The 26,784-nt window shown below is 37.6% G+C and overlaps 1 protein-coding gene across 6 annotated transcripts in view; it reads right to left on the reverse strand.

The window, feature by feature from the left end:
- TBCK (TBC1 domain containing kinase) overlaps nucleotides 1-26,784 on the reverse strand; it is a 241,420-nt gene that overhangs the window by 17,236 nt on the left and 197,400 nt on the right. For all 6 annotated transcript variants that reach the window (XR_012434998.1, XR_012434997.1, XM_074040263.1 and 3 more), the window contains one exon: nucleotides 22,819-22,978. Coding sequence is in view for 4 of the 6 variants with exons in the window: in XM_074040263.1 (XP_073896364.1) it covers nucleotides 22,819-22,978 (160 nt within the window). In the remaining 2 variants the exon portion in view is untranslated. The remainder of the gene's footprint in view (nucleotides 1-22,818; nucleotides 22,979-26,784) is intronic.

Genomic DNA, 26,784 nt, shown 5'->3' on the forward strand with positions numbered 1-26,784 from the left:
TGTGTGTGTGTGTGTGTGTGTGTGTGTGTATACCTGATTCATAGGTAGATCCCTAGTACAAGATGGTTTCCTTCTTTCCTCTTTTCTTCCATTACCCTTTCCTTAATTACTCCTTTTACAGGAGAGAAATTTACAACACTTTGCAAATGCATAGATTCAAATGTAAAATGCAAACTTGTCCCCAAATGGAATTTAAGATAGGGCTTTATGGTGTTCATGGTGAATTCTTTATGATGGAGCAGTGGTTTTTTACCAGTGACTCTTAATATTTACTGGGCCACAAACCATTTGGCAATCAGATAAAGAGTATGAATATTATGTCTCAAAAATGGCATTTATGTGGAACACTTCACATATAATTTCAATTAGTTCAAAAACCTCCTGAAATTCATGATGAACTCCAGGTTAAAAAGTTTTCTTTTATATTATGTTTTAAGTTTTTAAAATTATGTTAGTGACTTAGTGTTTGTGAATATGGCGATTAGGATCTTCCTATAGATTTATAGATTAGTGTTTAATAATAGTTTCCACTTTTATTTTTTTTTTTTAGACAAAGTCTCGCTTTGTCAGCCAAGCTAGAGTGCACTGGCAATGACCTCGGCTCACTGCAACCTCTGCCTCCTGGGCTCAAGCAATTCTCCTGCCTCAGCCTCCCCAGTAGCTGGGATTACAGGTGTGTGCCACCATGCCTGGCTAATTTTTGTATTTTTAGTAGAGACAGGGTTTCACCATGTTGGCCAGGCTGGTCTCGAACTACTGACCTCAGGTGATCTGCCCGCCTTGGCCTCCCAAAGTGCTGGGATTACAGGCATGAGCTACCACACCTGGCCAATAGTTTCTACTTTTAAACAAGTTCTTCCAGAAATGGCTATGTGAAAATTTTTTTGAAAAGCGAACTATGATAGAAAAGTTTGCTTGAAAACAATCCTTATTCTTAAAAACATACACTGGCTCATGTGAGAGGACAAGGCTCTTCTGATAAAATTCTGTCATCTAATACCATTTTGTATCAGGAGCCCTAATAAGTCTTGTGGTACATTTTCTTTTGATCTGTAACGTTCGGGAACTGAATTTCTGCAACAATCATTTATCGGCTTCTGTTTACACTAGACAACTGAGACCAGTAAACCCACACTGTGTCCAAGCCACTGGTCATATTACACAAAGCACACTATACTCTGAAAAGAATGTATACAATAAAAACTGAGATTCAAAACACAGTTAGGACTGTGATGGATCACAGTCAAGTTCCAACCTCTGTGGGTCAAATGGGAGGGCAACTATAGTTAGTTTCTTATTCAGCCACAGACATTCCTGTGGTAAGGAGTAATTAAATGGTGGGCTGTGGAGTACAGGGTGGGTATGTAGAATAACACATACTGAGACAAGATAACTTTCATCCTGTGTCAGGTCACAAATGTGAGTGCCAGAGATCACAAGATACAGATGATGACTCTGCAGTTTTTCCTGGAAATTGGAAATAAGCTCCCTCTCTCTTTTTTAAAAACTGCTTATATTTTACCACATAATATTTCTAGTAAACATGTTAAAAAAACCAAGAAAACCAATGTCTGGATTAGGTGTATTAAGGCCCTCTTCACTACAACTCCTACTTTGTTTTTTACTGCACAAAACTTATGAAAAACTATGAGAATAAGGACTCAACAGGAGTTTTTAGTTCATGAGTCTTTTGAAGTAATCTTTTATCGCTTAACAAATCAGAGTTATGTAGAAGACTTTCCACTGTTACTCCCAACTTTTATATGATGTCCAGCATGTTCAAGTTGCATTAATATATAAACTATTTCCTTATAATCTGATATAAACCTACAGACTAAAACATTTGCTGACAAGCAAGGCAAGAAAAATGTCAGGAAGAAAGCCAAGTTTAACCATAGCCAGTGCTTATAGGTATAACAAGATCAAGAAAGAATTCCTTGCATACTTGAAGCTGATAAAGGATATTCACTTCTCATTCTTTATCTAAATGCTTAAGGTCTAAAGAGGTCTAATAAATTTTACAACAGGTAAAAAGACCTATGACAGGTTTAGAAGTTCTAAAAGTATCATATTAATCTGAAGAACTAGATAGATACTATCTAGAGCTAGAGAAGTTTAATACAGGACAACACATATGCTGAATTGGTTTACAGTGTCTTATGAAGTTATTTTGACTCTTTTGAACACATATTTGTAGAAGGATAATCTCAGGTGCCTGAGAACAAAGGCTATAGGAAGAGCTTGAGCAAAGCAGGGAAGGAGACAGGGCTAAAGAGAGAAGGTTGCCACGGTCTGAATATTTGTGTCTTCCCCAAATTCATATGTTAAAATCTTAACCCCAAGGTAATGATATTAGGAGGGAGGGCCTTTGGGGGTGATGAGGTCATGAGGGGAGACTCGTCATGAATAGAACTAGTACCTTATAAAATGGACCTGAGAGAGCTTCCTTGCCCCTTCTTCCACATGAGGGCATAGCATAAAGATGGCCATCTATGAACTATGAAGTGGGCTCTTACCAGAGCCTTTATCTTGGACTTAGTCTCCAGAACTGTGAGAAATAAGTTTCTATTGTTAAGGCACCCAGTCTTTGGTATTTTGTTCTCATAGCCTGAATGAACAAAGAGACTAGCAAAAGGTAAAGGCTACCAATGATCACCACAATATCTTAAAACTTGGTTTAGCTTGGTTAAGGAATCCAGGAAGTAATGGGAAGCGGGAGAGGAGGGAAAAGCCTCATATTACCACAGCACAAATTAACTTCCAACCTATCATCTACAGATCAAATATAGTAGGTCTACAGGGGAGTGTAAATTAACACAACAGGGTTATTACCTTATTTTAAAAACTAGATGCAATGGCATGTCTTGCTTGTTACGAATCTGATCATTTTTATTTAAAACCAACAGAAATCACATTTTAAATTTAATTGTTACATGCCACGTATAGAAAGTGTCAGTTACACTGTTTAGTGATAGAATAGCCACAAAAACTGTCTCTTGTCTAGGTTTCTAGACAAGAATAAAATATTATTCAGATATACATTGCTCTTTTCTATTTTTTGTTTTGCTTTAAAGAATAATTGCCCATCTGACTGCAACTAGACATGTTTGGATGAATATTTCTTTTGATAACAAAATAAAAGTATTAACTTTGTGCCAAGAATATAACAATTTAAGGGTAAGATGAACTGTCACTAATATTTTCTGAAAAGATAAGACAAAGTGAGAGGCAAAGATTCCTCCAATTTCTTTTGTAGATAACCTTTTGAATATGATACACTGTTGGGGATGAAATCTTAGTGGTTTCATAACCACAAAATATGATCTAGATATAGTTAATAACTAACTTTAGTCTTATGAGTTTCAGAGACTAACATACCAATAAAATATTTACACTTTTTCTTCAAACTGAAGTTATAAAAACACTAACTGGAGCTTTCACTTTCTTCTAGTCTATGTTGTTGGACAGTTTTCCATTCTGAGACCCATCACTGTCTCTAGAGTTGCATCCCCATTACCTACTTTCCCATAGGGAGGAAAACAACACAACAACACTTTAAGCATGCTATTGTACTAAGTCATCATTCTTACTAAACATCACAGTTCACTTCCAGGAAAGAGATGGATTCGCTATGGAGTTTTTACAAGCTGAAACTTTGACCTTGTGTTAGAAGTAGGGTAATGTAGGTAATAGTTGCCATGGGTATCAAAACAAATTATACATTTTCCACTAGGTAACATTGGATTAATGTCAAAATAAAAATTCTCCTTTATATTTGAACACTCTGCTCAAGGATATAAAAATGTACCTTTTTATATCCTTGTTTACTTAACACATGATATGGTAGACTAGCTCTCCCTATTGATCTGAATAGTTACTGCTTTAATTCCCAGATTTATATACTTGTTCTCTGAGATTAATTCAGCATGCTTCAGTTTTGTAAGAGGTATCTTTCTGGGGCTTTCTGTATATATCCTGTTGGCATGTTTTGTTTCTAAGCCCAGAGAATCTAATTACAGTTTAGTAGCCAAAGATGCAATATCTCACATGAGTTTTTTTAAAAACGATTATTTTTGCAACAGCACAAGAGTGAGACCTTGCCGTGTTTTTCATTTTAAATGTGACACAATAAAGGCTTGAATTGACTTTATGCTTATTTTGATACAAAGGTCTTCCTACTCTTCTTAACTCTACCAATAGATGCAGTCTACATTTGTTTGGCTTGTCAAATTAAACTCAGCCATACAGCAACAAGGATCAGCACAAAAACGGGTCTACCCTATGAACAGTACCACACATTTCAGAGTTGATGTTAATTGAGTGCTCACTAGTATCAGGCTCTGCAATGAACCATATATGTCTAATCTAAAATCTTCACAAGAATTCTATGAAATAGGTATTTTTAGCCCCTTTTATGACTTAGAATAAATAATTTGTGCAAATTAACACAGCTGGTAAGAAACAACACAGCAACCAATGTATGCTGACTAAAAGATTTGTGTTTTTAGATACTACCCTTATCCAAATAACAGTCAGGGTACAAATTAGCCTTAGGAATAAATTGAGGCAGGCTTACTTATAAAGACATTAATTATGAAGGTACAGGTGCTATGTAAGAGAATCATAAGAGATAGTGCAGTTACCTGGGGCTAGCAAAAGCAGAGCTGTTGCCTCCCTACAGCCAGAGGGACCAGTGGTTGGTAAAAATGTTGTGGAGACAAGGCTTCCTGGAGAGAAGTGTTACCCTTCAACAGAGGGACAAGCCAACCTGAGATAATTCTAGAGGCAAGGACCCAGCAGGAGAAATATTCTGACCCCATTCTGTCCTATAACTTGCCAGAGCTCCTGACTGGTTAACAACTGGAAGCCAGAAGACATGGAAGTCAGCTTCCTGGGTGAATAAGGAAAAAAGGATGGAGAATAGATCTATGAGGGGAGATGGGGCAAAGAAAAGGTATCCAGGAGAACCATGGATACATAATAGAATTCCAACAAATATGCTTTAAACTGAGACACTTCCAAATTAGTGGGAGGGAAAAAAAATAGGCCTACAGATCTGTACAGCAGAAAAAATATGTAAAGTACAAGCAAATAAATATGTAAAGTTCTCTTTTGCCTTATGCTAAGTATTAAAGATACACTGCTATACAAATGTTTAAAACAGTTCTTCTGTTTTAAACAGAAGATATAAAATGATTTCCTAATGTTGGATTGAAGCATAATAACTGAGCATATAATTTGTTTAGTAATTGTTTGTAAGTATGCCTGAGTATGGAGGACATGAAGAAGAAAGAATTATTTATAATAGCATCTGGTTTCTGATAAGTATGATATTGACTGACTTATTTAGAATGTGATGGCTCTTTATTTATTGCTATTAGTATCATACATTTTTATTCACCTGAATAGTCTTGCTTCCAGATTTCCTTCATATTTTAAACTTTTATTTTTACTAGCACTTTGATTGGCAATATAGTGTTCTATACAATGCCTTGTACATTATAGATGATGTATTTAATTGATTATTTAATGAAAGAAATGAGTTACCTATTGACATATATATGTTTTTAGCTTTATGGTAAAATTAAAATGAACAGAAACCTATAGTTTAATACAATAAGTAAGATGTTAGAAAACATTTGTCAATCTTAAAAAGATAATTATACAAGGTCTATTTATTAGATATCATCTTTAAAATTGTTAATGTTTTATGAAAATAGAGCCCTAAGCTTGTTAGCACATACAGCATAAAAGTTTATTTCAGGTCTTGCTTTCACACACTGGGAGAACCACTGTTATCTGTGAAAGTCAGAATAAGCCTGTTTTAGAAAATAGGATACATGGCAGCATTCACACTCAAAAGCCTTCGGAGCTCACTGAGTTAAGGTTATGATTTATAGAGTCATACATACTGGTGTTTCAGTCCTGGCTCTGACACAGGCAAATGAGATTAACTTTGAGTCTAAGTTTTCTAATGTGTAAGATGTATAATACAATAGATCTGGCAGGGGGCCACGGGTGTAGGTGCCCTGGCAGTGGCAGCTCAGGTGCTGTGGGTAGGAAGTGCTCCACTGGGAGGCACCATAGGCAGGCAGTTCTTGAGAGGGGATGCTGCAGGTTAGAAGCATATGGCATCTATGACTGGGATTATTACCATTGTTGGGATTTCTTCTTAAGGCCATATATTACTTGGAACATGTGATTTTAAATAGTATATCTGCACTATAATTCAAAGTTGAGATTTTTCATTGGAATGACATAGCAACACAAATTAATGTAGCAGCAGCAACAGCAGCAGTATTGTGGTAGTAGTAAAAAATAATTTAACAACTTACATCAAAATAATATAGACACTATGGCTTTAGTGAGAAGTTGTCATGTAAATTCAAGAAATGCAGAGAACCCTTGTGAGATACTATGTAAGACAACCATCCCCAAGACACATAGTCATCAGATTCTCCAAGGCAGATGTGAAAAAAAAATCTTAAAGGTAACTAGAGAGAAGGTGCCAGTCACTTACAAAGGGAACCCCGTCAGGCTCAGTAGACCTTTTTGCAGAAACCTTACAAGCCATAAGAGATTGGGAGCCTATTTTCAATAACCTTAAATAAAAGAAATCCCAACCAATAATTTTATATCCCACCAACTAAGCTTCATAAGCAAAAGAAAACTGAAATCCTGTCCAGACAAGTAAAAGCTAAGGGAGGCTGACTACAGTGGCTCATGCCTATAATCCTAGCCTTTTGGGAGGCCGAAGTGGGCAGACTGCTTGAGCCCTAGGAGTTTGAAACAAGCCTGGGAAACAGAGAGAGACCCTGTCTCTACAAAATAATAGAAAATTATCCAGGTGTGGTGACATGCACCTGTAGTCCCAGCTCCTTAAGAGACTGAGGTGGGATCATCTGAGCCCAGGATGCAGAGGTTGCAGTGAGCTGAGATTGCACCACTGTACTCCAGCTGGGGAGACAAAGCAAGAGCCTACCTTAAAAAAACAAAAAAGCAAAGGGAATTTGACAGCAGTAGACCTATCTTACAAGAGCTCCTAAAGGAAGTGCTAAACATGGAAATGAAAGAGCAATATTTGTCACTATAAAAACACACTTAACAACATACCCCATTGACACTATAAAACAACTATACAATTAAGTCTACATAACAGCCAGCTAAAAGCATGATGATAAGACCAAATTCTCACATAGCAATATTGACCAGGAATGTAAACAGGCTAAATGCCTCAATTAAATGGTATAGAGTGTCAAGTTGGATAAAGAAGCAAGACCCAAATGTTTGCTGTCTTCAAGAGATCCATCTCAGAAGTAACAGAAATAGGCTCAAAGTAAAGGAATGGTGAAAGATTGATCAGGTCAATAGAAAACAAACAGCAGGGGTTGCTATTCTTATGCCAGACAAACATTAAAGCAACAACAATCGAACAAAGAAAAATATTACATAATAAAAAGGGGCTCAATCCATCAAGAAGACTTAACTATTCTAAATATATACACACCCAAAATTAGAGTGCCCAGATTCATAAAAAAGGTTCTTAGAAATCCATGAGGAAATACAAACACATGATAACATTGGGAGACTTCAACACCACTTTGACAGTGTTAGATCATCAAGGCAGAAAACTAACACATATTTTCTGGACTTAAACTCAATACTTGACCAACTAGACCTAATAGACACCTACAGAACACTCCATCCAACAACATAATACATATTCTTCTCATTTGCACATGGCACATACTTTAGGATCAATGACATGCTAAACCATAAAGAAAGTTTCAACAAATTAAAAAAATTGAAATCATACCAATCACATTCTCAGACCACAGCATAGTAAAAACAGTAATCAGTACTAAGATCTATTAAAACCATACAATTACATGTTAACCTACTCCTGAATGACTTTTGGGTAAAGAACAAAATTAAGGCAGAAATCGAAACATTATTTGAAACAAATAAAAACAGACACAACATACCAGTTTGGGACACAGTTACAGTTGCATTAAGAGGAAAGTTCATAGCACTAAACTCCTGCATGAAGAAGTCAGAAAGCTGTCAAATTAACAATCTAGCATTATACCTAGAGGAACTATAAAAACAGGAACAAACCAACCCCAAAGCTAGCAGAAGAAAAGAAATAACCAAAATAGAGCTGAACTGAATAAAACTGAGATGTGAAAATCCAGACAAAGGATCAATAACCCCAAAAGTTGGTTTTTCAACAGATGAAACAAGATTGAAACTGCTAAGTAGATTAATAAAGAAAAAAGAAGATCCAAATAAACTCAATCTGAAGTGACAAACGTGACATTTCAGCCAACCCTACAAAAATACAAAAGTTCAGCAGAGAATACTATGAACACCTCTATGCACACAATTAGGAAATCTACAAGACATTGATAAATTCCTGGTAACACATAGCCTCCTAAGATTGAACCAGGAAGAAATTAAAATTTGGAACAGACCTATAACAAGTTCTGATATTGAATCAGTGATAAAAAGCCTACCAACCAAAAAAAGCCCAGAACCAGCTTGATTCACAGCCAAATTCTCCCCAACATAAAAAGAAGAGCTGATGTCAGTCCTAACTACACGCAAAAAAAAAAAAAAAAAAAAAAAAAAAAAAAAAAAAAAATCAAGGAGGGGAGATTCCTCTGCAGCTCATTCTATGAAGCCAGCATCATCCTTATACCAAAATCTGGCAGAGATACAGTGAAAAAAAGGAAACTTCAGGCCAATATCCCTGATGAAAACGCAAAAATCCTCAAAAAAATACAGGCAAACCAAATCCAGGAGTGTATCAAAAAGCTAATGCACTAAAATTAAATAGGCTGTATTCCTGGGATGCAAGTCTGGCTTAACATATGCAACTAAATAAGTATGATTCACTACATAAATGAAATTAAAAACAAAAACTATGATCATCTCAATATATGCAGAAAAGGTCTTTAATATATGTGAAAGTCTCAATAAATGTAGAAAAGGTCTTCAATAAAATTCAACATCCCTTCATGTTAAACATCCTCAACAAATTAGGCATCAAAAAACTACCTCAAAATAAAAAGAGGCATTAGAGATATTAGAGATCCATGAGGACATTTAGGACAAACCCACAGTCAATATCATAATAAACAGGCAAAAGCTGGAGACATTCTCCTTGAAAACTGGAACAAGACAAGGATGTCTGTTCTCAACTTTGGTATTCAACATAGTAGTGGAAGTCCTGGCCAGGGCAATCAGGCAAGAGAGAGAAAAAGGGATTCGAATAGGAAAAGAGGAAGTCAAACTATCTTTCTTTACAGATGATATGACTGTACACGTAGAAAACCCTAGAGATGCTGCCAATAGGCTTTTAGAACCAATAAGCAATTTCAGTAATGTTTCAGGACACAAAATAAATGTACAAAAATAAGTAGCATTTCTATATATCAATAGCATTCAAGCTGAGAGGCAAATCAAGAACACAAATCCATTTACAATAGCCACAAACAAAAATATCTAGGAATATACCTAACCAAGAAGGTGAAAGATCTCTACTAGGAGAGTTATGAGACACAGGTGAAAGAAATTATAGACAATATAAACAAATGGAAAAACGTTCCATGCTCATGGAAAGGAAGTGTATTAGTCTGTTCTTGCGTTGTTATAAATAATTGCCAGAGACTGGGTATTTATAAAGAAAAAAGGTTTCATTGGCTCACAGTTCTGCAGCCTATATAGGAAGCATGGCTGAGGAAGCTTCAGGAAATGTATAATCATGATGGAAGGTGAAGGGGATGCAGGCACATCCTACATGGCTGCAGCAGGAGGAAGACAGCAAAGGGCGAGGTGCTACACACTTTTAAACAACCAGATCTTCTAAGAACTCACTATCACAAGAACAACAAGGGGGAAAATCCACCTCCATGATCAAGTCACCTCCCACCAGGCCCCTATTCCAACAATTCGACATGAGATTTGGCCAGGAACACAAATTCAAACCATATTGGGAAGAGTTAAGATTGTTAAAATGGCCATACTGCCCAAAGCAATCTATAGATTCAACATTATTCCTACAAAACTACCAAAGTCATTTATCACAGAATTAGAAAAAGCTATTCTAAAATTGATATGAACCAAAAAAAAAAAGCCCAAATCATCAAAGCAATCCTAAGCCAAACAAAGCCAGAGCCATCACATTTCCTCACTTCAAAGTATACTACAAGGCTATAGTAACCCAAACAGCATGATACTGGTACAAAAACAGATACAGACACATGGAAAAGGAGAGAGAAACCAGAAATAAAGCCAGACACTGACAACCAGCTGATCTTTGACAAAGTCAACTATAATACACAATGGGGAAAGGACTCCATATTCAATAAACAGTGCTGGGATATTCTAGCCAAATGCAGAAGATTGAAACTGGATCCCTTCCTTTTACCATATACAAAAACTGACTCCAGATGGATTAAAGATTTAAATGTAAGGCCTAAAGCAATAAAAACCCTAGAAGAAAACCTAGGCAATAACATTCTGGGCAGTGGCCAGGAAAGAATTTATGACTAACTCCTCAAAAGTAATTGCAACAAAAGCAAACATTGACAAATGGGACCTAATTAAACTGAAGAGCTTCTGCACAACCAAATAAATAGCATCAGAGTGAACAGACAATCTACAGAATGGAAGAAAATTTCTGCAATCTATCTGTCTGATAAAGGTCTAATATCCAGAGCCTATAAGGAACTTAAACAAATTTACAATTAAAAAAAAAAAAACCATTAGAAAGTGAACCAAAAGCATGAACAGATACTTCTCAAAAGAAGAAATTCACATAGCCAACAAACATAAGGAAAAAAGCTCAACATCACTGATCATTAGAGAAATGCAAATTAAAACCACAATGAGATACCATCTCATGCCAGTTGGAATGGAGATTATTAAAAAGTCAAACATGTTGGCGAGGTTGCAGAGAAAAAGGAACACTTTTACACTGTTGGTGTTAGTGTAAATTAGTTGAACCATTGTGGAAGACAGTATGGCGATTCCTCAAAGATCTAGAAGCAGAAATACCATTTGACCCCGCAATCCTATTACTGGATATATGCCCAAAGGAATATAAATCATTCTATTATAAAGATACATGTGCACATATATTCACTGCAGCACTATTCACAATAGCAAAGACATGGAATCAGCCTTAATGCTCATCAATGATAGACTGGTGGTGAGAGACAAGACTAGCTGGATTTCCTATGCATTTCAGTCAGCCGTCTTGCTTCCAGGCATTCTGAGGCTCGCATAGAAAAAAAACCATAATAAGCCTGTGAATCCTTCACTAGCAACCAAGGTATCCAGGTTCTCTCATCAAAATTGACTAGAAGACTGGCATGACCCACCGAGAGAAGGAAGAGAAGTGTGGTGTGGTGGTCCACCTGTGATCCACACAGGGAAGGCGAACTTCCCCCAGCCAAGGGAAGCAGTGAGTGAACACACTACCCAGCCAGGGGAAACGGTGCTTTTCCCTCTGAACTGTGCAACTCATGGATCGGGAAGATACACTCGCGAACCCATTCCACCAGGGCCTAGCGTCCCAACCCCAGAACGTGCAGATTCTTAACAGCCTCTCTGCTGGAATCTGCTAAAGCCTACCGAACTCTTGTGGGAAGGGGCGACCAGCACCGGCTGTGGCTGCCTGCTGTCTAAGTCATTTGAGCTCCTGGGACTCGCAACTGCCTAACACCCTAAGCTCCCTAGGCGGGGGAAGTGTGGCATCCATTTCTATAGCTCCAGGCTGGGCTTTTTCCCTGCTGGAGCCAGGGAGGTTGGACCGCTTGGTCCCAAGACTTGTCCCCACAGCCCAACACACTGGCTGTGGCAGTCTGCAGCCAAAGTGCCTTTTCAGGTCTAACCCTGACCCATCCTTCCTCAGTGGGAGGGGCTTCCCGAACAATCTCCAATAACTCCAGCCAGAGGCTCAGGGACAGAATTCAGATCTCCCTGGGCCAGAGGCCCTGGGGGTGGGGGGCGGTGGCCTCAGTCTCTACAGACCAGCTGACTTAGCCTCTCTTCCTGGTAGTTCTGAGGAATCCAGGTAGCTCAGACGAGTGGGTTTACCCCCAGTGAAACACACCCTCTAGAACAGGGGATAAAGTATTTCATTAAACAGGGCCTGCTTCCTGTGCCATCCAACTGGTGAGACGATCCAACAGGGGTTGTCAGACACCTTATACAGGAGTGATCTTACTGGCATCAGGTTGGTGCCCCTCAAGGTCAGAGGTCCCAGAAGATGGAGCAGGAACCCATCTTTGCTGGTCTCCAGCCTCCTTGAGTGACATCTCCAGGCACAGGAGCAAATAAGGTGAATAGGGCCTGAAGTGAACCCACAGGAAACTGCAGCAGCCCTACAGAAGAGGGACCTGACTATTGAAAGAAAAACAAGTAGAAAGTCACAACAACAGCACCAAAAACAACAAAAAGGTCCCCATGAAAACCCCATGCAAGGGTCAGCAGCCTCAAAGACCAAAACTAGAGAAATTCATGAAGATGGGAAAGAATCAATGAAAAAATGCTGAAAACCCCAAAGCCAGAGTGCCTCTTCTCCTCCAAATGATCTCAATGTCTCTCCAAGGTGCAGAAATGGACAGAGGATCAAACGTACAAATTGACAGAAGAAGGCTCCAGAAGATGGGTAACAAAAAACTACGATGAGGTAAAGGAACATGTTCTAACCCAATGCAAAGAAGCTAAGAATCTTGAATAAAGGTTAGAGGAACTGCTAACTAGAATAACCAGTTTAGAGAGGAACATAAATGACCTGAAGCAGCTGGAAAACACAGCATGAGAACTTCATGAAGAATACACAAGTATCAACAGCCAAATCGGCCACATGGAAGAAAGGATATCAGTTTGAAGACCACCTTACTGAAATAAGACATGCAGACAAGTATAGAGAAAAAAGAACGAAAAGGAATGAACAAAACCTCCAAGAAATATGGGACTTAATAAAAAGACCGAACTTATGATCGATTGGAGTACCAGAAGGAGACAGGGAAAATGGAAACAAGCTGGAAAACACACTTCAGGATATTATCCAGGAGAAATTCCCCAACCTAGCAATACAGACCAATATGCGAATCAGGAAACACAGAGAACACCGTTAAGATACTTCATGAGAAGATCAACCCCAAGACACATAATCACTAGATTCTCCAAGGCTGAAACGAAGGAAAAACTGTTAAGAGCAGGCAGGGAAAAAGGCCAGGTAACTTACAAAGGGAAGCCCATCATACTAACAGCAGACTTCTCAGGAGAAACTCTACAAGCCAAAAGAGACTGGGGGCTAATATTCAACATTCTTATAGTAATGAATTTTCAACCCAGAATCTCATATCCAGCCAAAGTAAGCTTCATAAGCGAAGGAGAAATAAAATCCTTTACAGACAAGCAAATGTTGAGGGATTTCGTTACCACCAGGCCAGTCCTGCAAGAGCTCCTGAAAGAAGCACTAAAAATGGAAAAATCAAAACAAAACAAAACAAAACCAGTGCCAGCCACTGCAAAAACACACCAAAAAATAAAGACCAATGACATTATGAAGAAACTGCATCAACTAGTGTGCAAAATAACCAAATAGCATCATGATGACAGGATCAAATTCACACATAACAATATTACCCTTAAATGTTAATGGGCTAAATGCCCCAATTAAAAGACACAGACTGACAAATTGGATAAGGAGTCAAGACCCATTGGTGTGCTGTATTCAGAAGACTCATCTTACGTGCAAAGACACACACAGGCTCAAAATAAAGGGATGGAAGAAAATTTACCAAGCAAATGGAAAGGAAAAAAAAAAAACAGGGGTTGCAATCTTAGTTGTTGACAAAACAGACTTTAAACCAACAAAGATCATAAAGGCAAAGAAGGGCATGACACAATGGTAAAGGGAACAATTCAGCAAAAACAGCTATATTCTGAATATGTATTCACCTAATATAGGAGCACCCAGATTCATAAAATAAGTTCTTAGAGACCTACGAAGAGACTTAAGACCCCCACACAGTAATAGTGGGAGACTTCAACACCCCACTGTCAGTATTAGATCAACGAGACATAAAATTAAGGATATTCAGGACTTGGAACTCAGCTCTGGATCAAGTAAACCTAGTAAACATCTACAGAACTCTCTACTCCAACAGAATATATTCTTCTCAGTGCCACACGGCACTTATTCTAAAATTCGACCACATAATTGGAAGTAAAACACTCCTCAGCAAATGCAAGAGAACTGAAATTGTAACAGTTTCTCACAACACAGTTCGATCAAATTAGAACTCAGGATTAAGAAACTCACTCAAAACCATATAGCTTCATGGAAATTGAACAACCTGCTTCTTAATGACTCCTGGATAAATAACAAAATAGAGGCAGAAATCAAGTTCTTTGAAACTAATGAGAACAAAGAGACAATGCACCAGAATCTCTGAGACACAGCTAAAGAACTGTTAAAAGGGAAGTTTATAGCCCTAAATGTCCACATCAGAAATCTAAAAAGATCTCAAATTGACGGGCTCATGCCTGTAATCCCAGCACTTTGGGAGGCCGAGGCGGGTGGATCACAAGGTCAGGAGATCGAGACCACGGTGAAACCCCGTCTCTACTAAAAATACAAAAAATTAGCCGGGCGCGGTGGTGGGCGCCTGTAGTCCCAGCTACTCAGGAGGCTGAGGCAGGAGAATGGCGTAAACCCAGGAGGCGGAGCTTGCAGTGAGCCGAGATCGCGCCACTGCACTCCAGCCTGGGTGACAGAGCGAGACTCCGTCTCAAAAAACAAACAAAAAAGAAAACAAAAAACAAAACAAAACAAAACAAAACAAAATTGACACTCTAACATCACAATTAAAAGAGCAAAAGAAGAAAAAGAGCAAACTTATCCAAAAGCTAACAGAAGACAAGAAATAACTAAAAGAAGAATTGAAGGAGATAGAGACATGAAAAACCCTCCAAAAAAAAAAAAAAAATCAATCCAGGAGTTTTTTTTTTTTTGAAAAAATTAACAAAATAGACTGCTAACTAGACTAATGAAGACAGACAAGAATCAAATAGACATAATAAAAATGTTAAAGAGGATATAACCACTGATGCCATGGAAATACAAACTACCATCAGAGAATACTATAAACATCTCTATGCAAATAAACTAGAAAATCTACAAGAAATGGATAAATTCCGGGATGCATACACCCTACCAAGACTAAACCAGGAAAAAGCTGAATCCCTGAATATACCAATAACAAGCTCTGAAATGAAGGCAGTACTAGCCTACCAACCAAAAAAAGCCCAGGACCAGACAGATTCACAGCTGAATTCTACCAGAAATACAAAGAGGAGCTGGTACCATTCCCTCTGAAACTATTCCAGACAATTGAAAAGGAAGGACTCCTCCCTAACTCATTTTATGAAGCCAGCATCATCCTGATACCAAAACCAGGAAGAGACATAACAAACAAAGAAAATGTCATGTCAATATCCCTGATGAACATCGATGAGAAAATCCTAAGTAAAACACTGGCAAACTGAATCCAGCGGCACATCAAAAAACTTATTCACCATGATCAAGTCAGCTTCATCCCTGGGATGCAAGGCTGGTTCAACAAATGCAAATCAGTAAATGTAATCCATCACATAAACAGAACCAAAGACAAAAATCACATGATTGTATCGATAGATGCAGAAAAGACCTTTGATAAAATTCAACATCCATTCATGTTAAAAACTCTCAAAAAACTCGGTATTGATGGAACATATCTCAAAATAATAAGAGCTATTTATGACAAACCCACAGCCAATTTCATATTGAATGGGCAAAAGCTGGAAGCATTCCCTTTGAAAACTGGTACAAGACAAAGATGCCCTCTCTCACCACTCCTATTCAACACAGTATTGGAAATTCTGGCCAGGGCAATCAGGAAAGAGAAAGAAATAAAAGGTATTCAAATAGAAGGAGAGGAAGTCAAGTTGTCTCTCTTTGCAGACAACATGATTTATATATTTATAAAAGCACATCATCTCAGCCCCAAAACTTCTTGAACTGATAAGCAACTTCAGGAAAGTCTCAGGATACGAAATCAATGTGCAAAAATCACAAGCATTCCTTTACACCAACAATGCGCAGGCAGAAAGCTAAATCATGAATGAACTCTCATTGAAAATCACTACAAAGAGAATAAAATACCTAGGAATACAGCTAACAAGGGATGTGAAGACCTCTTTAAGGAGAACTACAAACCACTGCTTAAGGAAATAAGAGGGGATACAAACAAATGAAAAAACATTCCATCCTCATGGATAGGAAGAATCAATATCATGAAAATGGCCATACTGCCCAAAGTAAGTTATAGATTCAATGCATTTCCATCAAACTACCAGTGACATTCCTCACAGAATTAGAATAAACTATTTTAAATTTCAAGTGAAATCAAAGAAGATCCCATATAGACAAGAGAATCCTAGCAAACAAGAACAAAGTTGGAGGCATCATGCTACATGACTTCAAACTATACTACATGGCTACAGTGAACAAAACAGCATGGTACTTGTACATATAGACCAACAGAGCAGGACCAACATATACACCAATGGAACAGAACAGAGATTTCAGAAATAACACCACATGTCTACAACCATCTGATCTTCAAGAAACCTGACAAAAATGAGCAGTGGGGAAAGGATCTCCTATTCAGTAAATGGTGCTGGGAAAACTGGCTAGCCATATGCAGAAAACTGGAACTGGACTGGAGCCCTACTTTACATCTTATACAAAAATTAACTAAAGATGGATTAAAGAGTTAAAGGTAAAACCCCAAACCATAAAAACCCTAGAAGAAAACCTAGGCAATACCATTCACACATAGGCATGGGCAAAGACTTCATGACAAAAATTCCAAAAGCAATTGTAACAAAAGCTAAAATTGAGAAATGGGATCTAATTAAACTGAAGAGCTCCTGCACAGCAAAATAAACTATCATCAGAGTGAACAGGCAACTATAGAATGGGAGAAAATTCTTGCAATCTACCCATCTGACAAAGGTCTAATATCCAGAATTTACAAGGAACATATTTACAAGAAAAAAAACAAACAATCCCATCAAAAAATAGGCAAAGGATATGAACAGATCCTCCTCAAAAGAAGACATTTACACAGCCAACAAACATGAAAAAAAGCTCAACATCACTGATCATCAGAGAAATGCAAATCAAAACCACAATGAGATACAATTTCATGCCAGTCAAAATGGTGACTATTAAAAAGTCAGGAAACTATAGATGCTGGTGAAGGTGTGGAGAAACAGGAATACTTTCACACTGTTGGTGGGAATGTAAATTAGTTCAACCATTATAGAAGACATTATGGTGATTCCTCAAGGATCTAGAACCAGAAAAACCATTTGGATCCAGCAATCCCACTACTGGGTGTATACCCAAGGAATATAAATCATTCTATTATAAAGACACATACTCATGTATACTTATTGCAGTACTATTTACACTAGCAAAGACATGGAACCAACCCAAATGCCCATCAATGATAGACTGGATAAAGAAAATCTGGAATAAAACTGGATAAAGAAAAACATGGAATACTATGAAGCCATAAAAAAGAATGACATCATGTCCTTTGCAGGGACATGGATGAAGCTGGAAGCCATCATCCTCAGCAGACTAACAGAAGAGCAGAAAACCAAACACTGCATGTTCTCACTCACAAATGCGAGTCGAACACTGAGAACACATAGACACTGAGAGGGGAACAACATACCCCATGGCCTGTTGGGTGGTGGTGGGTAAGGGAAGGGATCTTAGAGGACAGGTCAGTAGGTCCAGTAAACCACCATGGCACACATATACCTATGTAAGAAACCTGCATGTTCTGAAAAAGAGGTTTAATTGGCTCATGATTCTGTAGGCTTTACAGGAAGTGTGGTGCCAACGTCTTCTGGTGAGGCCTCAGGAAGCTTACAGTCCTTACAGAAGGCAATAGGGAGCTAACATGTCACATGGCAAGAGTGGGAACAAGAGAGAGAGGAGGAGTCAGGCTCCTTTAAACCATCAACTCTCATAACAACTCTCATATGAATTAGCAGAGCAAGAACTCACTTATTACCATTGGGAGGGCACCAAACCATTCATGAGGGATCTTCCCCCATGATCCAAACACCTCCTACCAGGCCCCACATTGAACATTAGGGATTACATTTGAAATGAGATTTGGAGGGGACAAACATCCAAACCACATCATTCTGCCTCTGATCCCCCTAAATTCATGTCCTCCTCACACATCAGAATACAACCATGTCTTTGCAATAGTCAACCAAAGTCTTAACTTGCTTCAGCATTAACTCAAGTATCAAGTCCCAATTGTCAAGTCTCAAGCATCATCTGGAGATGAATCCATTGATCCTATGAGCCTGTGAGATCAAAAACAAGTTATTTACTCCCAATATACAATGGTGCTACAGATATTGGGTATACATTATCACTTGAAAAGGGAGAAATTGGCCAAAAGAGAGGCAATATGCCCATACAAGTCTGAAACTCAGCAGGACAGTCATTAAATCTTAAAGCTCCAAAACAATCTCCTTTGATATCATGTCCTACATCCTGGGCACAATGGTGTGAGATGTAGGCTATGAAGGCCTTGGACAGGTTTGTCCCTGTGGCTTTCCAAGATGCAACCCCTGTGGCTGCTCTCACAGGTTGGAGTTGAGTACCTATGGCTTTTTCACACTGTGGCTGCAAGCTGCCAATGGCTCTACCAGTCTCAGGTCTGGAGGGTGGCATCCCACTTCCCGAAGCTCCCCTAGACGGTTCCCTGGTGGGGACTCTGCAGGGGCTCCCACTCTACATTTCCCATTGGCACTGCCCTAGTATAGTTTCTCTGTGGGGGCTCTGCTCCTGTAGTAGGCTTCTTCCTGGGTATCCAGACTTCCCCATATATGCTCTGGAATCCAGTTGGGAGTTGCCAAGCTTCCTTCACATTTGCATTCTGTGCATCTGCAGGCTGAACATCACATGAAAGCTGCCAAGGATTATGGCTTGCTCCCTCCAGGGTGGCAGCCTGAGTTTTACCTTGGCCCAGTTGAGCTGTGGCTGGAGCCTGAGTGGTCGGATGCAGGGAGCACTGTCCTGAGGCTGTGCAGGGAAGTGAGGTCCTGGGCCTGACCCCCGAAATCATTCTTCTTCCCTAGGCCTCTGGGCCTGTGATGAGAAGGGCTGTCCCCAAGAACTCTGAAATGCCTTCAAGGCCTTTTACCCATTGTCTTGGCTCCTTTTTAGTCATGCTAATCTCTCTAGCAAATGATTGCTCAGTAGCCTGCTTGGATTTTTTCTACCATAGGGCTGGGCTACAAGTTTTCTAAATTTTTATGCTCTGCTGTCCTTTTAAATATAACTTTAAGTCTTTTATTTGCTTCCATATATAATTTAGGGTGTTAGAGGCAGCCATACCACTTCTTGAATGCTTTGCTGCTTAGACTTTTTTTTTTTTCCTGCCAGGTATCTTGTCACCATAATTAAGTTCAAACTTCTCAGATCCCTATGACATAAACACACTGCTGTCAAGTTCTTTGCCAGGGTTTAACATGGGTAATCTTTACTCCAGTTCCCGATAACTCCCTGATTTCCACCTAAGACTTAATCAGCCTGGACTTCATTGTCCATATCTCTATGAGCATTTTGGATATAACCATTTAATCAGTCTCTAAGAAGTTTCAAACTTTTTCTCATTTTCCTGTCTTCTTCTGAGCCTTCCAAACTCTTTCAACCTCTGCTCATTACCCGGTTCCAAAGCTGTTGCCACATTTTCAGGTATTTAATAGCAACACCCCATTCCTGGTACCAATTATCTGTGTTAGTTTATTCTTGTGTTGCTATAAAGAAATACCTGAGACTGGATAATATATTAAAAAAAGATGGTTAATTGGCTCTCAGTTTTACAGGTTTTACAGAAAGCATGGTGCTGACATCTATCTCTGATGAAGTCTCACAAACCTTATAATCATGGTGGAAGGTAACAGGGAGTCAGCATGTCACATGGCATGAGCAGGAACAAGAGAAAGGAGGAAGAGCCAGCCTTTTAAACAACCAGCTCTCATGTGAACTAACACAGTGAGAACTCACTTATTACCATGGAGAGGACATCAAGCCATTCATGAGGGATCTGCCCCCATGATCCAAACACCTCCCACCAGGCCAGCCTCCAACATTGGAGATAATATTTCAACTTGAGATTTGGAGGGGACAAATAGCCAAATCATATGAGTTACTAGTCTGACTTTCTCTGAAATAGGTGTATTTGGATTGTTCTCTGTTGTTGGATGGTAGAAATAGTTATATATAACTATTATATATAACTTTTATATATAATCTATATAAAAGATAGGTGAGTTATTTATAACTTAGAAGTAATATCCACTTGCATACTTCTTTAGTATGAACTAACTTTAGTATGGTTAGTTAAGTTTCATCATTAAGAATGACTTTCATTTAGTGAACATTTAGTGTTAAAAGTTAATGCTGGCCGGGTGTGGAGGCTCACGCCTATAATCCCAGCACTTCGGGAGGCCGAGGCGGGCAGATCATGAGGTCAGGAGATTGAGACCATCCTGGCTAACACGGTGAAATCTCGTCTCTACTAATACAAAAAATTAGCCAGGTGTGGTGGCGGGCACCTCTAGTCCCAGCTACTCAGGAGCCTGAGGCAGGAGAATGGCATGAACCCAGGAGGCAGAGCTTGCAGTGAGCTGAGATTGTGTCACTGCACTCCAGCCTGGGTGACAGGGCGAGACTCCATCTCAGAAAAGAAAAAAAAAAAAAAAAAGTTAATGCTGCCATCAGTCCTGTACTTCTGAGACATGGATTGTTGGATGCTTAAAATGGTTTATGATAAGAAGTCTTAAAGTTCTAATCTGACTTTTAAAGTTTTAAATTTCTAACAAAGATGGTAAAACAGACACTGGGCCCTATTTGAGAGTGGAGGGTGGGAGGAGGAAGAGAAGCAGAAAAAATAACTATTGGGTACTAGGCTTAGTACCTTGGTGATAAAATAAGCTGTACAACAAACACCTGTGATATGAGTTTACCTATATAACATACCTGCACATGTACCCCTGAACCTAAAATAAAAGTTAATAAAAATTTATTACGAATTAAAAATAATATACAACACCAAGAGTGAGACCTGATGTAAACTGTGGACTTTGGATGACAATGATGTGTCAATGAAGGTTCATCAATTGTAACAAATGTACCACTCTGATGGGGGAGGTTGATAACGGGAAAGGTTGTGAATGTGTGGGGTAGTGGGTATATGGGAAATTTCTATTCCTCTTGATTTTGCTCTATGAAAAGCAAAAACTTAAAGGACTTAAAAATTATAGTGAAGGCATTAAATTTGGAAAAATCAATAACCTAGTTCCTTACTATGAAATCATATGGCATAGTTCTCTAAATGTAACCTTTATATGTCGTTTTCATGGACTTCATACACACTTGCTCTAGGAATAAAAGAGCAAAGTATTTTCATGTTTCCTTTTTTTCTGAGTTTGTATCAGTACTGGGTGTGTGCAGGTGGGGATAGGAGGGTTATCTTTAGCTAATTTTAGAATTGAGTTGAATGGAGGAATTATAATTTTCCAGTAAAAAAAATTCAAGAAGTGTTTTTTGCCTCCCAGGTGGTAAAATCATGCATACTTTTTATTTCCTTTTTTGGTCTCTATATTTTCCAAGTGTTCAACAAAGTGTGGTTATTAGTTTTTATAATAAAAGAGATTTTAGGTTATTTCTCTGATTTCTAAGAGTTAAAAAAAAATAAAGTTTTAAAGTTCTAATCTGAAATTTTCAGTGACCACATTTCAGTAGTGTTCACAGGAATATGTACAATCAAGGAAAATATTTTGTCTCCACTCCTGATTTCCCTGATGACAGAATTTTCCTAAGCATATTCCTGGCCTTTCTTTTTGTCCCTCTATTCTCTCTGCCCTAGGAGGTTGAAGGATTTATTTGACTGGTAAATTTAGGAAGGTTCAGTCCTATTTATCTTCCTTTTAGAAAAAAGCTGTCTGCAGGGAGCAAGTTACCTCTATTTTTCTAGGAGCAGATTCTTCCCCTTTAGAGAAAGATCCTGTACTTGTTCAACACTGCCTATATTTAGATACCTTCTCTGCCTGCTTGTTTTTAAGTAAGCCCATTTGGCTCTCATACTAAGCTACAGTCTTCAATTTGTCTTTTATTAAAAAATAAATATATTTTTGGCCTTCATATGCTACTCTTTGTTTTATTTTTCAATTTGCTTAGAACATAGTCATGGAAGAAGGAAGCCATTTTATTGTTTCATATATTTCTCATGTCTGACAGTTGACATTCTTCCTGAATTCTCTATCATCAAGAAGCTTTGACTCTATAGTAAACACAATTTCTAAATCTAACGAATCTCATCATGACCAGCTCTCAGAGCCTACACTTGAACACTACTGTTTTTCTCCAATGGATGGAATTCAAGCTACTTTGCAATTTCAGAAAGCAGTCAGAAAAAAACAGCCTTAGGTTATCATTTTGATTTTTTAAGGTTACTGTTGATCCTGATGCTGAACACTGAGGGAAAAATGCTTCAATTACAGACAAACTCTTCCATAATAACACAGACAAATCTTCAAAACTCATATTATTTGTGACCAACTCCTGAAGAAATATACTTTTAGATAACCTTCACATCGAAGGCAGGTAAATCACTCATCATATGTACATATGACATTTCTGAATATAATTACCTCAGCTGTGTGCTTTGCCACATGCCCCACGATGACAATGACCTTCCCTTTGAAGTTCTGGAGCATAGCAGTGTAAAGGCCCTGGGTAAGCTCCCCTTCTGCAGTGAAGGCAGCACTGAATGGAATGTTGATGCTTCCTGAAATGTGACCACGAATAAAGCTGAGAAGGAAAGTTTAAGGAAACCATTTATTTGTGTGCAATCATGAGTGTCTGAGGGAAACTCACAGAGCTAGGTGACTCCCAGAAGAGAGTACTAAACATCTTCCAGCTCATATGTGTATTTATCTAAATGAAGTAAGGCACCTCCAAGAGAAAAAAAAAATTAAATTTGAAAATGAAGTAGAAGAGAGAAAGGAAGATGACTAGCCAAAGATGTAAAAGGATTTTACATCAAAAGCATTTCTCATTACATAAACACAGATATGGGGTAAACAATAACCATATTTAAAGAGGTTCTATAATGAGTGGAGATAGTGGAGATGGACTACATATCTTACAATTTAAATTTTCTAGTCAGCTGCTGCTTCATCATTTCTTTTAAAGAAAAGAATATGACATTAATAGTGAGAGAAAGAACCATAAATAAGTTCTGAAAAATGAAAGGAGAGAGAATCAACATTAACATTCCAGTGGACATTGTTTAGTTGACATTTTCTAGAATGGGAAGAGAATTTATGATCATGCATAGATTACCTTTGAAATTCATCAGCATTAGTTTTTCAAACATTTCTAATTATTCAATATTCCCAACTGTAGTTTTCCTGAAGAGTCATGACTTTTCTCTCAGAATATAATTACTCTGATGGTACTTTTTTTTAAAAAAAAACTGAAAGTACTTTATTTTCAGTAAAGATCTACTTTTTAAAATGAAAATTTTTTATAACACAAACTAAGAACCTAACAACTCATGTATTCTCAGCACCTATATCCACATCTGTCCAGGCCTGAATCAGTTGCCAGAGAGTGTTTCCATATTTATCAAACAACCTTTACCAACCATGAACATCTTCTCTTTTTTAGTGTGTTTAAAGTAGCAAAAGCAATACAAATCTATCCTGGTCAAATGCTGTAGCAGACATGTTTGGGTTGCCTGCCCACCTGCTGTTTTCTTGTTTGGAAGAGCACCAGCCATTGACCCTGAGGAAAGGGTGAGTCTAGGCTGTCATATTGGTATCAGATGATCCCTATAACCACGACTGACCGGATGGTGGAGGGGAGGGTGATGATGGATATATGATGCAGGCCGAGCCAATGAGATTCTCTCCTTTGAAAACCGGAAATAAAAGACATAAAAGATAATGCTCAGACTGTGTTAAGCGTTACATGCAAAGTCACCTTTAAGGGCCTCTTCCATAAAATTTGTTCAGCCACTTATTAGAAAATTAGAAGACTCTGACTCTAAAAGAAGAACTGTTTAATAGATAAATTTAGTGACTACTGTATTTGGTTAAAAAAGTACCTATCTATATCTAAATAACCATATCTAGTAACTATATCTATAATCATAGATAAGTATTAAGGTGATTTTGTAGGTTCAATATCACCTATTTATTATGTGCCTTTAAAGATTTTAATCTAAACTCCTTTCAGTTACTAGAAGTATGTCATAAAGTTATTATCATATTATCCTTGTGATTTGTTAAAATCTAGATTAAATATTAAAATGCTTCACAAAATATGACGGCAACAGAGTCTTTTTTGAAAGAGAAAGTTTTTCAAAATACAAAATGATTCCAAACCTTTTTTAGGCTACAGTTTGGAAAATAAGGCATAAAAGAAACAGAGTTTTAAACCACGCTTTCCTTATTCTTAATCTACTTCAACCAAAAAGTCTTGGATAATATCTAAGAACACTCATCCAAGAACACTCTTATCATGAAACTTCTAGCACAAAAATGACTGGGTAAGCATGAATGTCTTTAGACATGGTGGTTAAACCTCTAAATTTTCTATCATTACTGGCAAACAGCAGAGGTGAATGCATTATTGGCAAACAACAGAGGAGAATGAGATTGGCCTAGTTATAAATAAGTGTATTTACAATGAATAGCCTGTTGTTTAAATAAGTCAGACAATGAAGACAACTTTGGTCATTTAGAAATCTTTTCTTTTTTCCTTGGAAATTACCTACATTGCCTACAATACAATTTCTCATGTGACACATACAGCATTAGATGAAATAGAACTGCTTTAGGCAACTTCTAGACATTTGAGAGGTGGTCAGATTATATTGTAAATCTAGGCAGATGGATACTTTTTTCACTTGTTGAGTCCTTCATAATCAGAATAAAATATGAGGTATTTGGAAACTGAGCCAGGAACAGATTTCTGTATATTTTGTATTAGGAAGAATAAATAAAGAGGGAAATAGAAGAAAATTTTTGACATACGGTGACTGAATAACCATAGTTGACTGTCATCAGTCATGAGTAAAATCTGGCAAGTAAAGAGAAATGATGGAGAATATGTTGAGATAAGCACATTTTTCCAGGCTCTAAGAACTTTGGTTTTATTTCACTATATTACAGTGGAAAACAAGTATACACAGGACCTTCACACAAAGGTAGGGTTAGAGATGAACACGCAACACTACATATTTTAGAAGTATGACTGTCACTTTATTGCTTTCTGTCTAATATAGATAAAAATCTTAACCCTCTACACTAATGTTTTACATTTTAAAAAGGCATTTCTCATTATATAAACACAGATATGGGGTAAAAAATAACCACACTTAAAGAGGTTCTATAATGAGTATAATATTCAATAGTCAGACACTATGCTATTTTATAAACGAAGAATTTAAAAAGCTACAGCTTCAAAGAACCCAGTTCAGAGGAAATACTACTATTAAGGAAATAGTACCCAAAGTATTTATGGGGCAATTAGCCCCAATCACATATATATCATGATATTGTAATCCCAACAATGACATTACAATTTTTGGTTAGGTTTTGGCAAAAGTGGCAATAGTATCCATAAATACTAATTTTTAACTTTCAGGGTTCATAGGAAATGAGAATTTTTGATGACATACTTGAAAGAGTTAAAAGATAAAAACCATCATTACAAAAGTCAGCAGTAATTACAATGAAATCTCTAGACTGGAATAATAATAGTTATGAAAGCATAAAAGCATCCAGTTATTGTAGCAGTCACTTCACCACATGTTTGAATATGGTTGTTTACTACTATGAATGCACTACAGGATACATTCCAGTAAACATATGAATTTTCTTTGGCATATGGTGACCTTACATTATATATCTTACCCCGTCTTGGAATAAATTGTACCCCTCCCTGCAAATAAACCATTCAGATCAACATTCCATTTGGCAGATATTACCAAAAGCATTTGAATGTATACTTAGAACAAAATCAAAATTTTGCATTAAACAGAATTTGATAGCCCAAAGCACAGACAGATTAAAAAAATTACTGTAAGCTTCTGATAAATAACTTGGATTATCAGAATATCATTAACAGGTAGGGATGATGTATATTATCTTCTAGGTTTCTAAGATACGAAAACTTTCCTGTATTCATAATTCAGTCTACAAAACAATGCTGTAAGTAGATATGCTGTACTTCAATCAAACAGAAAAAAATCAGGTCTAAGTATATAGGTACAGTATATAAGTAAATTACATGGTATTTAACCAAGAATATTCAAAAAGACTCTTTAATTTACAAAAAGATTTGAAAATTCCTTTAAAATATTGCTTAAAATTCAACACAGAAACCAGCTCATGTTTTTTTAAATCCTAAAAGAGCACAGCATTTTTGTTGGATGCCACACTTAGTGATGTCATATCTCTAAAGACAACCCACACCAGTATTTCACCAAACCACTCAAGAACATCTACCTACCTTTTCTTTTTGGCTGTTTGTCTGCTGGGTTAACTAATTATAATTAGTGTTATAGACTTTTCAGCCCAAACTGAAGGTTTTACCTTTAGTATATC

This window comes from Macaca fascicularis, chromosome 5 (genome assembly GCF_037993035.2).
Source record: "Macaca fascicularis isolate 582-1 chromosome 5, T2T-MFA8v1.1".
NCBI lineage: Eukaryota > Metazoa > Chordata > Mammalia > Primates > Cercopithecidae > Macaca > Macaca fascicularis.